We start from the raw sequence: 17255 nt of genomic DNA on the forward strand, positions 1-17255 counted from the left end.
AAGGACATTCTCAGAACATTCTGTAATATCATTTTACAGTATGTCTTACTTCTATTTGCAAAAATAGTGCCTAGTATCACATACTGTATACGTTTTCTTGTGCACCAGGATCCCTGAGCGATTAGAGCGATGTCACAGTAATTAGACAGCTAATGACTGGACTAAGAGCTGCCACAATTCAATGCTCATCCATTCAAGTGTCTAAAATACATTAATTAACCACATGCTTGATAATGTATCCAGTCCATTCTATGATGGATGAGTGAGAACTGACATTGCTCAAGCAGTACTGCCCTGCCCTGTAACAGATCACAGTATTGTCCTCTTTTTTTTTAGGTAGTCTTAGAATGTATTGCTTTTGTTGTTGCCTGCTTCTCAGGAGGTGTTGCAGAGGTTTAAAGAGGTGCAGTAATGAGCCTTGTGTTCCTCCCAGGCTGAAGCTGTAGTTTGTTCAAACTTTCTGCTTAATTGGCTTGCTCGGATCTGCCAAAACGCCCTGCCAAAGTAGAGATTTTAGGGACAATGCGTGTGTCCAGACTTGGACTTGCATTTCGGCGCGGCTGCCGTTTTACTCTCAAGAGGTCTCGGGGTCTCTGCACTCGCAGTTCCAGCGGGACCCTCATTAAAAACACCTGGCTTGGACTGATTCCACCTGTCCCTACTTTTCTTCCTACTCAGGGAGCTTGGCTAATGGCTGTGAGATGGAAACAGAGTGAGTTTGGATGATGGAAGAGTTCGGGCCAGGCACAGAAACATATTTTATAAGCTGGACTCTTCCCAACACACTCTGGAAATCACAGATAGAGGAACAGGATGGAAATAAATCATAATGAGGCTTGGTCAGCATGTGGTAGCTTTAAAGTTGGAAGCACTTTACATCAGAGATGGACAATACAAGGTGCAGGGGGGCCAGATGGAAGATGTGCCCCATGAGGGAGCAATTACTCAGGCATTTGGAACGACAACCAGACCCATGATGCCTTTGATTAGATTGTCCTCCCCAGTGCCCATGCGCCAACTGCTCTCTCCATTTCCCCCCGATGATGGTGAGCCACAAATCAACTGGTGCGCAACAGAAAAGAGTGAGACAAATGCCTTACTTGATCTTGGGTGATGACAAACCCAGCCATCTGTCTCATAGCCTACCTGTCCTCCTTTGACATAGTCAATTTCAGTGGTGCCGATGGGGATGGAGGTGCCCGTTCGTTTGCATTTATATTGTCTCTCAAGACAGCCCCGACTTTTTATAGCCTCACAAATACTCTCTCTCAAAAGTAGCAGCAACATTCAGACCTTTCTTAAGGAATGCCTTAATCTTTCAGAATGCAATCAACAAAATGCATGCCCTGCAATTTTCCAAATGGCTATTGATTGAGTAAGCCAGAGAATGGCTGCTCCCATCCACCAGGGCAACGGCTGTCAAAGGCTTCATAGTTTTCAGGCAGCATTTTTACATTTAGTAAACTTGGGGCGGTTGCCATGTAATATAGCTTTAATTAATGGCGACTAGTTTGATCTGCAGTATGTCAGCTATGTGGTGGGCTTTTAAAACTGTCAATTTGATGCTTCTAGTTAAGCTAGGGTAAGCACATCTTTGCATAATCTTAAGGATCATTGATTTTACAAGCTGTAAAGCAGGACAAAGGTTATCAAACTAAAGGCCCAAATGAAGCAATTAGACAAAGCCCTTTGTTTTTTTTTAAATGAATTCAGACTCAGCTTTCACTCTGTAAACACTGCTACAACCAATCAGTCCCTGCTCAGTGAAGCATTACTCTCTTAGTTTCATTATTAATGATAATGTGTACCGTATCATTCCCCCTCTTCCCCCACCACCACCACCGCCAAGACTAATCAATCATGTCCCTCTTCTACTTCGTAATTCTAGTTATGTTCTAGTTTTTACTTTGTTCATGGTGAGTGTTTGATGTGTTTTATGTTGCAAAGATAGAATACAATATGGCATTTTATAGTATAATGATAACAAATTATATATTTTTTTTTATTATATTAAATATTCTATAAATATATGTATAATAGCAATTATACACACCTGTTCTGTGTTACCGTGTCTCGGTTGTGTCGATTCATAAACGTACCGTTTTTAGGTCACTGTGTCAAGTTAAACAAAGTTTGAAACTTAGAAAAACATGTCTTGAGGGCCCTGCGTTCAGATTTGGGCTCCATCAAGCTGTGACTGAAAGGCAAGAACGTGTTCTCATCTTGTGTTGTCTGCCCTCAGTAGTGGGGTTTGTTACTTGTCTGTGTAAGCTGCGCATTGCCAAACTTTTTTCCTTGAAGCCCCCCAACTTAATTACAAGAAAGTCTGCAATGCAGTGCATTAACAGGGTACCCCTTCAAAAACAAAAAAATCTGTTATTTTAAGGTGTTTTTATAGTTGTATATAACTGTATTTTATTTATTTATTTAATACATCTACAAAAAAATTAATAAATAAAAATGGGGGAAAGAACGTTTCATAATTTTAATTATGTTTTATTTAAGGGTTTGAAGTGGCTGACTGCTGACTAAATATACATACAACTATACATAGCTGTTGACAAATGTGTTATTTAATAATTGCTGAGGTATTTTACTTGTGTGAACTCTTGTCTGTGCTTTCTGGCAAAACAGATGCTGATAGGAAAACTTGAAGGCGTCAGTAACTAAGGGAAGCAGGGCTTTTGTATCATATGTCATCTCTTGCTGTGTTTGGTCACATGTGTGTGTGAGAGAGAGGGAGCGCAATCATCCAAGTCTGTGAGAAATGCAAAAATAATGCATCAGTATAACGTCTAATAAAAAAATATTACAATATAATGATTTTTTGGAATGCGCATTCTTTGCCATGTTCCAGGATTTTGCATAACTGCAATAGACACAATAATTTAACATTTCTTGCTGGTAACACATTCCTACTGGTATTTCGTCCACACTGACATAGAACCCTGCATCTGTTTTAATGGTCTTCTTATAATGCGTTAACAACACATCAACAAAGTATGCAGTTTTAATAAATTTTTGCAGTCTTGCAGTGCAAAATCCAAGATATGTAAACTCACAAGCACTTGGCCATGCGAAAGTTAGCGCACATCCGCAGAATATTTGATGTGCTTCATCCTCAGCAGTTTTGCAAAGAGGCTCTGGTCGGTTCAGTGACATTTCAGGAAGTTTTACTACAGATGCCAAGGTGTCAAGTCTTTGGACGTTATTTTATTTAGAGATATTGCTTATCACGTTGAGTTAGACGAGGAAGCTGACATACTGTCTTACTGGTATTGCGCATTTTATCGAGCGTAGATGGCATCAAAGTGCGCAAGGTTCCGTGCACCCCATGTGAACTCTGGTGTCCCCCTGGGGGGGGGGAGGGGGTGCGTTGGGAACCACGGGCCTAAACAGCAAGAGTTTCGATTACTGCATCCTGGAGAAAACAGGTGGTACAACAAGCTTGAATTGCTCAGATATAAGGAATATTCGTTATTACGGTCCGGGTACATGATTAATTGCTATAATTTCACATTATTTTTAATATAATTAACCCCACTGAATTAACATGTTAAATCAACAGCCCTAATAATTTTTTTTTACAATATTTCAAATTAAAAAATATATATTTGATCAAACGTATCTATTATGTCAAATATCAATTATATAAATGTTGGTAAAATCATCCTACAACACTTTCCTCTTTCATAAAAGGCTTGAAACAAACAGCTGTAGTTTATGACATGAGTGATAATAGTCCATGAATTCGTAGGACACATAATGACAAGTTGATGATGGTCCATGAATTACTTTGTTTCAGTAGAATCTAGTGGAAAGATTCATCCAATGAGTCATAAAGTTAATGCATTCATTGCTGTATTATGACATTGCTGTATTATGACTCCTAGTTTTTAAAGGTGTTAAATGCAGCAATTTACCTATAAAAGGTGTAATGTTTCATGTTATTTTATGCCGTGTGTAGGTTATGAGCGTTATTTAAATATCTTGTAAACAAATCAAATTAAAGTAGTACCATTAAAGCCCAGACATCTGTTTTAACACTTTGTTGGACTTTTAGGAACTGCAGACTATTATAATTTTAGTGCTCTGTCACACCAAAATGAAGACTGATTTGAGGGCTGATAATTATAGCAGCAATATGTTTTTCTCAAATGTTTTGACAGAAGAATAAATCATTCAGACCTTTTCTCACCCTTATCGAGACCAGATATTTGCTGCCACACAAAAAAAATTGGTTTTCTCCTCTAAAATGTTATTTTAGCCCTTAATTGTCACAAGGATTGTCAAGAGACTTTGGCAGAAAAAGCCACTTGTTCAATTTTAAACCAGCTCTTCACTTGTGAAGGAGAATGGGGACTCACGTAGGGAGAGAAATGGAGTGTGGGGAAGAGACAAAGTGTGAGATCATTTGTTTCACCTATTCGACACTCACCGTAGTCCACTGTGACAGCAGTTTCCTTATAAGACATGGCTGCATCTCAATTAGCATATTATCCATACTATATAGCATGCAAGTTTAGCGCACCCATATCATAGTGCATTTAAAATAGTATGCTACAACTGCCTAGATGGTGTATCAATTCCAGTTGATTTTCAAAGTATGCATTTGTGCCTGCTTTCTAAGGAGCTATGGAAGAGGAGTTTGGGATGCCACAAATGGCAAGCTGCCATAGCAGTTTGAATGGTAAAGCTGCGTTAACACTGCCAGTGACATGCAGCGACAAAACAACCTCATCTCATTCATTTTCAATGCGAGCTGGTGACTTCCGGCAACACAAGCGACGGTGACCATTGGTGACTGGAAGTTGAGAAACGTTTAACTTTATGTAAATGAAGAGCGACTTTCGGGAGCGACAGCCAATATGAGAGAAGATGGTAGAGCTCACGTGATCCTAATATTTTAATAATAATATTAATTGTAAAGAAACAGTGCTGTTTAGATTCTCCATACACACCACTAGCAACAAAGTAGCTGGCAGTGTGAACGCAGCTTAAGTAGGTAATCACTAGTTTCACCAAATAACATGATAAACTTTGCAAAAATGTGACTTTTTTCAAACAGATTTTTGAAACATACCAAACACTCCTATCTCTCATTGACTGGACAATTTATTTATTTTGCTTCCGATTTTCGAATTCCACAATTATGTATTAAATTCCGAAGTTACACTGTGCTTAGAACTTCCATTGAAACCCTGTAAGAAAGTGCTCCAAGGCCATTTGTTGGCATTTTATCTGCTGACTGAAGATTTCCAGAACAGGGTTTTGCCTGGCTAAGCTGGTCCTGGACATTCTCTTTCTGGTGATCCATCATGCCTGCCCCCCTTCCCTGTTCACTGCACCATCAGAGTTCATCCCATTGAGTACTGCTTTTGATGACCTTGTAAAATAATGCTGTCTTCTGGTGCACCTCACGCATTCATCTAAACTTCTTGTCTTATTGCTGACTTGATCATTTTCTTGTCTCATGAAGGGGGTATTCGTAAGCTAATGGAGATGAAAAGAAAAGTGTTGCCCAGTGCCCAAGCCAGGCTTTTCTGTCTACTTGTTGTATAACACTTTTCTATTGCCGAGGGTGGGGTGATGGTTTTGTTTAGATCTTGTTCGTTAACTTAACTTATGTTAAAATTAACTTAATCTAATGTGGTAAATGTTTTTATTTATTTAGTTTTAGAAACTTTCAGTTTTATTTTGTTAAATTCTTTCTCATATCCCGGGTTAATATGTAGAGACTAGTACAAGTAAGCCATTGTTGTGGAAAATTTAGATTTTACTTTCTTTAAGACATGATGTGGATTTTCTTTCGATTCAATCATGTTTCTCTATAGTATTTTATTTCTTTTTCACCTGGCAGAAACAGAGAGACACACACACACACACACACACACACACAGTAAAACAGATGGTCAAGGAGAAGGCCTTTTGAACTCCTCAATATGAGTGCGGGAAAGACTCTTTGTTGAGTTTCACGGGTGTGAAACTCAGTGGAGCTCAACAAAGGACCACTGTCTTCAGGACGAGATAGTGTTTATATGGCCTTTTATGACCTCACAGATGTAAGCATCGTAAAACCCGGGGGGGCTTAGAAGAGCCATTGGTATTTCTAAGACCAGTTAAAATCCGGTTTTAGTGGGATCAGTGGAAAATTACGGAAGAAGGGACTTTGAGGACGGGGGTATAAATAGGCCATGTGTTTTCTGTGTGAGTTAGGGTCTTGTTCCTATTGCGAGGTAGCTGTCGCGATACTTTTGTGAACAAACCTCTTTTAAAAGAATAAACTATCTTTTAAAATATAATTTGGATCCTGATGTCTCTTATCTTGTTATGCATATTTGTTTAATGATTGTTTTTGCCACAACACCATTCATAGTTCTTTTTTTTTTTTCATAAATAGTGTAAACTGTGCGGTAGAAACATTTATGTTTGTTTGAGAATACAGACCAGCATGACACAGCAACATTGGGTTAAACAGTGTCATAAGTTTGGGGGCAAGACTGTTTGTTTGATGACCAATGGCAGTGTGTTTAGGAAGTATAATACTAAAGGGAAAGAAATAACAAACCTTTTAGAAAATGTAAGATTAAAGTTTGAAAATCTCCCATCGACTCCAAATGTTAGAATATCCGCCATTAGAGATGTTGTTTGCAAACTGTATTATGATGGTCTTTTTCTTGTGTTTATTTGCATTTTGAGTTGTGATTGGTCATTTCTATCTTGAAAAAGATATTTGCATTTTGTCATGACAACAGCAAATCTGCTCTGTGTAGAGTTTCTTTTATGCTGAACCAAGCCTAAAACCTAGAATTACCTAAACGTCTAAGGAATAGTTCACCCAAAAATGATAATTCTCTCATCATTTACTCACCCTTTTGACATCTCAAACTTGTATGACTGACTTTATTTTGCAGAACACAAACACATTCATTTTTTTAAAGGAGATACAGTATCCATACAATGCAAGTCAATGTGGTCCAAAACTTTCAAGCTCCAAAAAGGACATAAAGGCAGCATAAAGTTAATCTCAACAATTTAAGTGGTTTAATCCATGTCTTCTGCAATACGATTTTTTTTGGTTGAGAAAAAGACTAATATGTAACTTTTTTCACTATTAATCTTGACATGCATTGTGCGTGCGCTGTGCTGATACAATGAAGTGTAATAGAGCTTCTCGTGTTTTCTCGACAAGCTGACTGCAGAGTTTTATATCAAGTTTTATAGTGTCAAGATTTATAGTGAAAAATGTGTTACGTTTTGGTCTTTTGTCACTGTGGCATGGGGGGCGTGGTCGTGTGTCGGTCTGCGGGAGAGAGAGAGAGAGCGGTAAGGCACGACAGCGAGAGAGTGTTTCGCAAGAGTGCTCCTATACACATACACATACATATAGCTTCACAAAGGAACATTAAGTTGTTATCGACGGTGACTGTCGATTCTGTGTGCTTGGGAAAAAAGGGAACAATAAAAGGACTGAATTTAAACCTGCCTCGTTGTCTCCTGAATCCTCCATTGCTCCAATCTTCCCAGTTCACAGTGGTGCCGAGAACCCAGGTTTGGAGGAGAGCGTCGCTATGTAGCCTTCACCGCTGGACGAAGTCATCAACGCCCTCACCAACATCCAGCAGACACAACACCATGCCCTCTTGGAGGTTCGCCGGGAGCAAGAACAAAGCTTCCAAGCCTTGCTCCAGGCACAAGCCGAGGACCGGCAAGCGCTGCGGAGCTTGATCGCCAGGGAGGGGGCTGGTGCTGCGTCCTCCTCGGAGCCCGTCCCACCGCTGGCCCTCGCGAAAATTGGGCCAAGCGATGATCCGGAGGCCTTCCTCGACCTGTTCGAGAAAACGGCGGAGGTATGGAGGTGGCCTCCCGATCAGTGGGTGGCCCGCCTATTGCCCCTGCTTTCCGGGGAGGCGCAGCTGGCGGCACAACTTCCCGCCACCAACCTCATGGACTATAGCCATCTGAAGAAAGCCATCCAGCAACGGGTCGGTCGGACCCCGGAGCAGAGTCGACAGCTATTCCGCTTGTTAGGCTTCGGGAAGGACGGCCGCCCATTCGCGTTTGCGCAACAGCTCTGTGACGCCTGCCGGAAATGGCTGTTGGTGGGGGGAACCCGCGACGTCGTGGAAGTGGTCGACATGGCGGTACTGGAGCAGTTTGTCTCCCAACTTCCCCGAGGCATGTCGGAGTGGGTCCTGTGCCACCGCCCGGCGTCGTTGGATGGGGCCGTCCAGCTGGCAGAGGACTACATGGCGGCATTCCCAGGAGTCGGCGAGGCAGTATCTTCTCTCTCTCTCTCTCTCTCCACCGCTGTGTCTTGTGTTCCCTACCCTCCCCCCGTTCCCTCACTCCTGCCCAATTCCGGCTCCCAAAACTTTCAAGCTCCAAAAAGGACATAAAGGCAGCATAAAGTTAATCTCAACAATTTAAGTGGTTTAATCCATGTCTTCTGCAATACGATTTTTTTTGGTTGAGAAAAAGACTAATATGTAACTTTTTTCACTATTAATCTCTCTCCACCCGCTGTATCTTGTGTTCCCTACCCTCCCCCCATTCCCTCACTCCCGCCCAATTCCGGCTCCTCGGAGGTGGGGAGGCTCGCCCAGACCCCGTCCCCGGTCCAGAGGACCCTTTCCCTTTTCTGATACTGGTAAGGGTGAAGGGGGATACACATCAAGCTTTGGTGGATACAGGTTGTTCACAAACCTCGATCCACCAACGCTTGGTGCAAGGCGGGGCATTGGATAAACATAAACTGGTGAGGGTGAGGTGTGTGCATGGGGACATTCACAAGTATCCAGTGGTTACCGGTGAGATACGATTTAGGGGGAAAAGGCATAGAGTCGAGGCCGCGGTTAATTCCCGCCTCACCCATCCAATAATCCTGGGAACCAATTGGCCCAGTTTTAAAAATGTACTGAGGGTAAAGTGTGTGGATGGGTCCTGCAGAGTGGTGGCGCAGGGTGTGGCGTGTGATACTACGGAGCCATCAACGCCGGCTCCGCATCAAGTTGACGCAGACGAGGGAGTTCCCGTCCTCAGGGGTATCACTGAGGGGGATTTCCCTCTGGAGCAGTCATGTGACGAGTCCCTCAGGCACGCCTTCGATCAAGTGAAAGTAATTGATGGTCAACAGCTCCAGCCCGGTGTTGTGGTCACATACCAGTACTTTTCTATTATCAAAGAGCGGTTGTATCGAGTGACGCAGGACACTCAAACCAAAGAGATTACAACTCAGCTGTTAGTACCGAAGAGCCGTCAGGAAACACTCTTCCAGGCGACTCACTATAATCCAATGGCCGGCCACTTAGGTCACGAAAAGTCTTTGAACCGTATAATGGCCCGTTTCTTTTGGCCGGGCATTCACGGGGACGTTCGCAAGTGGTGTGCGCTGTGCGACAGAATTGGAATGGATCTCGTTGGGCCGTTAGAGAACACTGCATGAGGGCATCACTTTGTGTTAGTTCTGGTGGACTATGCAATGCGATATCCGGAAGCAGTGCCTCTACGCAACATCTCAGCACGCAGTGTTGCGGAGGCACTCTTCAAATTTATCTCCCGAGTGGGGATTCCAAAGGAAATCCTCACGGATCAAGGCATTCATGTCACGTACACTTCGCGTACTTTAAGAATTATTAGGCATTAAGTCGATTCGTACCAGCGTCTACCACCTGCAGACCAATGGACTGGTGGAACGGTTTAATAAGACCTTGAAAAACATGATTTGTAAGTTCGTACGCGAAGATGCTAAAAACTGGGATAAGTGGCTCGAACCCCTGCTGTTTGCAGTACGAGAGGTCCCGCAAGCCTCCACCGGCTTTTCCCCATTTGAACTACTGTACTGGCGCTGGCCACGGGGCGTACTTGACGTCATACGGGAAGCTTGGGAGGAAGGACCTTCGGATAGGAAGAATCAAATTCAATACGTTCTTGACTCCACACTTTGGGACGGGTAACAGGAGAATTTTCTCCAAGCGCAAGAACGCCAACGCCGACTCTACGACAGGGGCACTCGGCTATGGGAATTTTTACAGGGAGATATAGTACTTGTGTTACTGCCCACCTCGAGCTCCAAATTACTCGCCAAATGTCAAGGACTCTTTGAGGTCACGCGACGAGTTGGAGATCTCGATTATGAGGTTAAGCGAATGGATAGGAGAGGGTCACGTCAAACCTACCACCTCAACCTCCTCAAACCATGGAGGGAAGCGGTACCTGTAGCCTTGGCGACGGCAGTTCCGGAGAAGGCGGAGCTCGGACCGGAGGTATCGCTCAAAGCAAATGAATTTACCCCGGTCCCTTGCGGAGACCACCTCTCGCTGTCACAGCTGACAGATGTTGCGAGGCTGCAAGCGGAGTTCGCAGATGTGTTTTCTCCCCTGCCCGGTCGCACTAACCTCATAGAACACCATATCGAGACCACCTCGGGTGTGGTGGTTCGTAGCCGGCCCTATCGTCTCCCTGAGCACAAGAAAAAGGTTGTTGGGGAGGAATTAGAGGCAATGCTCGAAATGGGTGTAATACAGGAGTTGCACAGTGATTGGGCCAGCCCGGTAGTTCTGGTACCGAAGAGCGACGGCTCGGTCCTTTTCTGTTTTGACTATCGGAAAGTGAACGCGGTGTCCAAATTTGACACTTATCCAATGCCGCGAATTGATGAGTTACTCGATCGGTTAGGCGCGGCTCAATTTTAGTTGACGCTGGACTTAACAAAGGAGTATTGGCAGATCCCTTTAACTCCAATGTCCCGAGAAAAAAACGCTTTTTCCACCCCGTTCGGATTACACCAATTTGTGACACTTCCGTTCGGTTTGTTTGGAGCCCCGGCCACGTTTCAGCGCCTTATGGACAAGATCCTCAGACCCCACACGGCGTATGTCGCCGCATATCTGGATGACATTATAATTTACAGTAATGACTGGCGGCAGCATATGCAACATCTGAGGGTGGTCCTGAGAGCGCTGAGGTGGGCAGGACTCACGGCAAACCCGAAGAAGTGTGCAATTGGGCGGGTGGAAGTTAGGTATCTGGGGTTCCACTTGGGTCACGGGCAGGTGCATCCATAGGTTGACAAAACCACAGCGATCACAGCCTGCCCAGCACCCAAGACCAAAAAGGGGGTAAGGCAGTTTTTGGGGCTGGCTGGCTACTACCGAAGGTTTGTGCCTAGTTATTCTGATGTCACCAGCCCGCTGACTGACCTTACTAAAATGGGGGCTCCCGATCTGGTCCAGTGGACAGAGTTGTGCCAACAGGCCTTCCTTAAGGTAAAATCTGCACTGTGTGGGGGGCCGCTTTTACATGCACCTGATTTCTCTCTCCCCTTTATTTTGCAGACTGATGCATCTGACAGGGGGCTGGGCGCAGTGCTCTCGCAGGTGGTCAGAGGGGAGGAACAGCAAGTGCTTTTTATTAGTCGCAAGCTCTCCTTCAGGGAGACAAAATATAGCACCATAGAGAAGGAGTGCCTTGCGATTAAGTGGGCGGTTCTGACACTCCACTACTACCTGCTGGGGTGGGCCTTCACCCTCTGTTCCGATCATGCCCCTCTGCAGTGGCTCCACCGCATGAAGGATACTAACACGCGGATCACCCGTTGGTATCTGGCTCTCCAGCCCTTTAAATTCAAGGTGGTCCACATTATAGTGATACGGAGAGAGACATTTAAGGAACGCTGAGTGTCGAGAGAGGGAGAGAGAGACCAGAAAGCACGACAGCGAGAGAGTGTGTCGCAAGAGTGCTCCTATATATATATATATATATATATATATACACATACACATACATATAGCGTCACAAAGGAACATTAAGTTGTTATCGACGGTGACCGTCGATTCTGTGTGCTTGGAAAAAAAGGGAACAATAAAAGGACTGAACTTAAACCTGCCTCGTTATCTCCTGACTCCTCCATTGCTCCAATCAACCCAGTTCACAGTCACCCCCAAAAATTATTGTGTCGCTTCTGAAGATGTGGATTAAATCACTCATGTTGTATGGTTTACCATTATGCTGCCTTTTATGAACTTTTTAGAGCTTGAAAATGTTGGACTCCATTGACTTGCATTGTAAAGTCAAATCGTTGTCTTCCTCAGAAAAAAGAAAGTCATTAGAGTTAGAGATGGCATAAGGTTGGGTAAATGATGACAGAATTGTCATTTTTGGGTGAGCACTAGTCTTTTTGCTGCCTTTTTTTTTACAGCATTTGTGGACTGCACTATTGGTTGTGTTTCTCTTGGCTTATAAATTGCCAAAGATTAATCAAGTCAATGCGCATTGCTTTAATTACCCCACAGCCTCAAGAATGTTAATTTTCAGATGCAGTGTCTATAGTATTCCTCAGTGAATCTAATTTAATTACATTAATCTACACTAAGTCACATACTCTGCAATCACTGCTCCAGCACACATAAATTTACCATCTGGTGTTGCTCTTTTTTTTGCAGCCATGCACCTCTTTGGACTCAACTGGCATTTACAGCCAATGCAGAGGCAGATATATCAGCTGACGGAAGACAACACAAGTGACCTACATCTGCCCAAAGATCTGGGCTTGCCGCCTTTGGGAAACACAGGTCTAGTGTTTCCAGACCGAGACAGCAAAGATGATGGTATGTCAAATCTCACATTTTAAAGTATTATTTATGAATAACTTATTATGCATGATTCATTGGTGCACATTATTCCAAAGAAAAATTAATTTCTTTGCAATCTTTTTTCATGGCTTCACCTAAAACATCTTTTCGGCTGATGTCAACTAGGCCATGCGGGTGGAGAGAAAAATTTTCAATCAATAGCTAAAATTAAGTATTGTTTTAAGCTACTGTTGTAGGTATGGTAGACTTTCAAAAATATTGCCAGTAATTATCAGAGTTAACAGCTGCCAGTTAATGTTAATGTAAAAAATGTATGCCAATAATAGCAAATAAAAATACATTTGAAAAAATAAGCCTTACATTTGGGATACACTTTTGATAATCTTTAGCTTCTACGAACAGTAGTTATTGCAGTTATTTTATGCTGGTTAATTTAATGTCATAAATATTAAGGCAAAATGAGAAAATAATGCCAGATTTAAATAGAACAATTTGATACATCCCAATCTGAGTTCCTCTAGCCTTAAATAACCTTAAACATAATTTTTTGAAAAGCATGCTCTTCAGCCATCTCAAATAAGATGCAGCATTCCAACATTTCCAGCTAATTTTCTGCCAGATTTGCATGAACTCATCTCTTGCTAATTTAGCTCAGCACTGGCCAGTATTATAAAGTCTTATTTTTGTTTTTCAAAGACTTAACGAGATCCAGGATTATTTGTCTGCCAACACCATGCTGTGACCAGTCTCAGCGGCTTGCCTTGAGATCTGCATTATAATCCAATGAAAGTAACAGGGAAAGTGTGGAGGGTATTATGTGTTCCTTCCTGAAAGTAGGAATGGCACAGCTATCGGGATTGGGGATCCAGAGGCTCAAGGCAGATTAGAAGTTGACCCATACAAAAAGCCACGCATTGCTTTAATTTTCCGAGACTGGACTAGAGCTTTCCTGGCAGTAGAAGAAAGCGGACATCAACCCCCATGATCACTGAGACAGCACTCTGTACAGTAGGAAAAGTTTGCTTTCTGTGAGCACAGCCCATATTTAGCCATTTGATTTGCAACAGGCCTTGGACAAAAGGTGGGAGATCAGACCATTACCATATAGATGAGTCACAGAGACGTCTTTTTCATTTAGCAGGCGGCAGAGTAGCAGCGAGCGAAGCCACAATCACGGAGGCTACCACAGTGCATGTGTTTGAGTGACATCTGCAGCTGAAAGGGAAATCGATAGGCTGGGCTTTTTAATTCTGACTGTCAGAGTAACATTGTCATCAGGGACACAGCGAATCAATCTCCTGTCTCTTTTCCGTACATCCCTGGAATTAAGTAAAATAAACACTGTACCGGTGAGGTTTTCTGATGATCTGAATGTTTTCACCTTCTAGTCCTGGCACCAATTAGCCAACATGTTATCTGGAAAGTGCCAGGGAAACCTTGTTTAAATTTATGCATTTGCCATGGGGGGGTTGTGTTTGGCCATCTGCAGGTTAATCTTATGAAAACATGTCCAGGTTTAATTTCAATCCAAAATAACAAAGAAAATGTATTGTTTTTTTTGTTTTTTACTTTATTTGTTTTTCATAAAATAAAGTATGATATCAAAGTCTTATTACCATAATATGTCTACAAGTTTTACTTCCCATTATTTTCAGTAATGATTCTCATTACTGTAAAATAGTCATTTTTTCAATATTACAGACACACCCAAAAAAAAAATAAAAAAATCAAAGATACATAGATGATTTACAATTTAAATAATGAATATTTTTTTCCCTTTGCATTACAGTACTAAAAATAGGGTGAGGGGTACTTAACTGTCATGGAATATATTGTCACAATGCAAAAAAAAATAATCCCAAAATGACTTTGTTCTCATTATGAAAAATATAATTTCTTATTTATTGCTTGTTGTTTTGGGGTGAAATATGACTCAGAAATGTTCGTGAAAGATTTATTGAGATCCCTTTCTGTAATCTGTCTCAGCTAAAAGAGGCTGACATACTGGATCACATATTTCAAATATGGGCATAACACTTAATATTCTTTTTGTTTTGATGGATTTGATGGATTTTTGAATTTCGTAAGATGTGTAATTGTCACTGATGCGGTAATGCATTATATGGAGGCTGCAAATTGGAAGCTGGCAAAGTGTGTTCTGTCTCTCCAGATATGGCACAACAAAAATTATTGAATTTTCAAAAGACTGCCATCTGCCATGGCATGTGTAGCCCATTATGATGGCTGCCTGCTTGTCCTCTGGGCTCTGTTTGCAAGGATGTCTGCTTTTGTCACCATCACTGTGGAAATTCACCGATCCACATGGGCAAGCAGATGTTGCCATTTCCTCTTTTCTTTGAGGAAGGTACATCAGTGTTAGGCGCATGCATATGAGCTAGCTCGCACATACATAATATATAGTAGCTGCAAAGGGAAAGTACCTGGATGCAGTGGCATGTCCAGAATTTTTTGACTGGGGTGGCCCATGTGGGGACTCATTCAAGGGTGGCATGAAGCATAACTCAACATCCCTGATATTATTAATAATAATATTCATAAAAATAATAATAAGATATGTACCTTTTCAGGAATTTTTTATAGTCGATTGTTACTAAATAATTGATTAATTGTTATTAATACTGTAAAACACAGAAGACACCAAATAGCATTTTTTCTGTATAATTTTAAGTAGTCTCTTTAAACTGCATAAATGTTATGGACACTGCTAATATGAACTAATTAAGAACAGTGGATCATTGAACATATGGTAGTTGTGTGCAATTTTGTGGAGTTTTTGAGTTGGAGAGATGATGCTACTTTGGCATTTTCTAATACTATCAAGTAGGCTGTTGTTTATTTTGAGACAATAAAGAAGATATTGAAGATACTGTATTTCTTAATCTTATAAAGGGCCTACACATAAACAATTTGCAATGTACAGTGTGAATGTGAATTCAGTTTTGTGTAAGCTACTCAATTTAGCCATATATTGGGACTGCCAAAGGTAATTTGATTATTTAATTAAACAGTGCTTTAAAAAATAACGTATTTTGATATTAAAACTGTTTTCCTGATCTCCAGTTTTAGTTTTAGTATGCATCTTTATATACTATAAATCAAGACTGAATGCATTGTATTATGAAAGGAAAAAAATATAGACTATATGAAGACTCAAATGTCTGCTAATTAAAAAATTGATAGGTGTATTAATTTAAACTCGAACACATGGTTCTGATAAAAAACCTGCCAAAGTTTTCAAGGTTCATGGCAATATGACACACTCCCCTTCCTGGAAGCTCTTGCTGGTCCAGGGCTCAACAAAAAAGATGGCTCCATTGCCTGGGGTCAGTGCGAGAGTGGCATGCCTTGCAAACTTAAACATTTGGTTTTCTCCGATGTTTTAAATGTTGTCTCACTGAATGTTGTTCTGCTGATTTCAGATGCACTGCAAAAAAATATTATCTTAATCTGTAGTGTTTTTTCTTACGTTCCAGTAAAAATGTTTTAAACATCTTTAAAGCAAGATAAATTTACTTGGAAAATTGTGTAAAGATAAAAAAAGAACTTTTCTCAGATAATATATCTTAAATTTTTTATTCTTATCTCATTGGCAAATAGTTGATTTGTTTTAATCATATTTACAATTTGGCATAAATATAGCCAAATTGTAATTTTAAGTGAATTTATCTAGTTTTTAGGGTGTTTACATATTTTTTTACTAGAAAAACAAAATACTGATTAAGAAAATACTTTAGAACGTTGTTCCAAAGTATGTGTATACAATTATTTTATTCAAACAAAAATAGATTTACGGTGTTTAATGAGTACAATATATTATATACATATATTATATTATACAAATATATTGCCAAAAATATGAAATAGACAGACAGACAGATAGATATTGAAAATAAGCAAGATGGTTATTGGCCCAGCACACTGACCCTATCTCAGCATAATGTGGGAGATTTATGAGACGTCAAGCTGACTGATAGATCTAATTTTCCACAGGTAAACTAGATGGCTTTTTCCCAGAGGACAGCTTTATAGACATGGGCGAGATAGACGTGGGCCGCAAAGTCGCCCAGCTGATCCCGTCTGGAATCTTTTGGCGGTCGCAGGTTTTTATCGACCACCCCATGTACCTCAAATTCAACATTTCACTTAGTAAAGATGCCTTGGTGGGGATCTATGGGAGAAGAGGCTTGTCTCCATCACACACACAGGTGGGTCAGATCAGTTAATCAACTCAGATGGCTGTTAAAACAATGTTTGTTTTGTCTTTTTGAATAATTTATATATACACACACACACACACACACACACACACACACACACACTTGACTGAAATGTTTCTCATTATCTTAAAAATATTTTTATCTGAAGGCATATGCTGAAATGTTTGAAATAGATTTTGTAGACAAAAATATAATTGTGCCACCATATTCATTTATTTTAATATAAAACTAAAGCTTTATATAAAAAAAAGTTGACTTGAACCAAATAATAAAGAAAAGCAGCCAATAAGTTGGTTGAGAAAATGTCAAGAGTTCATGTCTGCAAATTTAGGCAAAGGGTGATCACTTTGAAGATGATAAAATATAACACGGTGTTGATTTATTTTGAACTTTGTTTAGTCACAACATAATTCCCATAGTTCCA

The 17255-nt window shown here is 41.1% G+C and overlaps 1 protein-coding gene and 1 long non-coding RNA gene across 3 annotated transcripts in view; one reads left to right on the forward strand and one right to left on the reverse strand.

Annotated features, from left to right (window-relative positions):
* The window catches only part of LOC127629623 (uncharacterized), a 396489-nt gene that overhangs the window by 234776 nt on the left and 144458 nt on the right, over positions 1-17255 (reverse strand). The window lies entirely within an intron of this gene.
* Positions 1-17255, forward strand: part of LOC127629619 (teneurin-4-like) — a 410961-nt gene that overhangs the window by 146280 nt on the left and 247426 nt on the right. Inside the window, exons 7-9 of one of the 2 annotated variants that reach the window (XM_052106743.1) lie at positions 12444-12608; positions 14018-14032; positions 16614-16819. In XM_052106743.1, coding sequence (XP_051962703.1) covers positions 12444-12608; positions 14018-14032; positions 16614-16819 — 386 coding nt within the window. Of the gene's footprint in view, positions 1-12443; positions 12609-14017; positions 14033-16604; positions 16820-17255 lie in introns of both variants that reach the window. The other variant, XM_052106742.1, reaches the window with a different exon arrangement.

This window comes from Xyrauchen texanus, chromosome 36, assembly GCF_025860055.1.
Source record: "Xyrauchen texanus isolate HMW12.3.18 chromosome 36, RBS_HiC_50CHRs, whole genome shotgun sequence".
NCBI lineage: Eukaryota > Metazoa > Chordata > Actinopteri > Cypriniformes > Catostomidae > Xyrauchen > Xyrauchen texanus.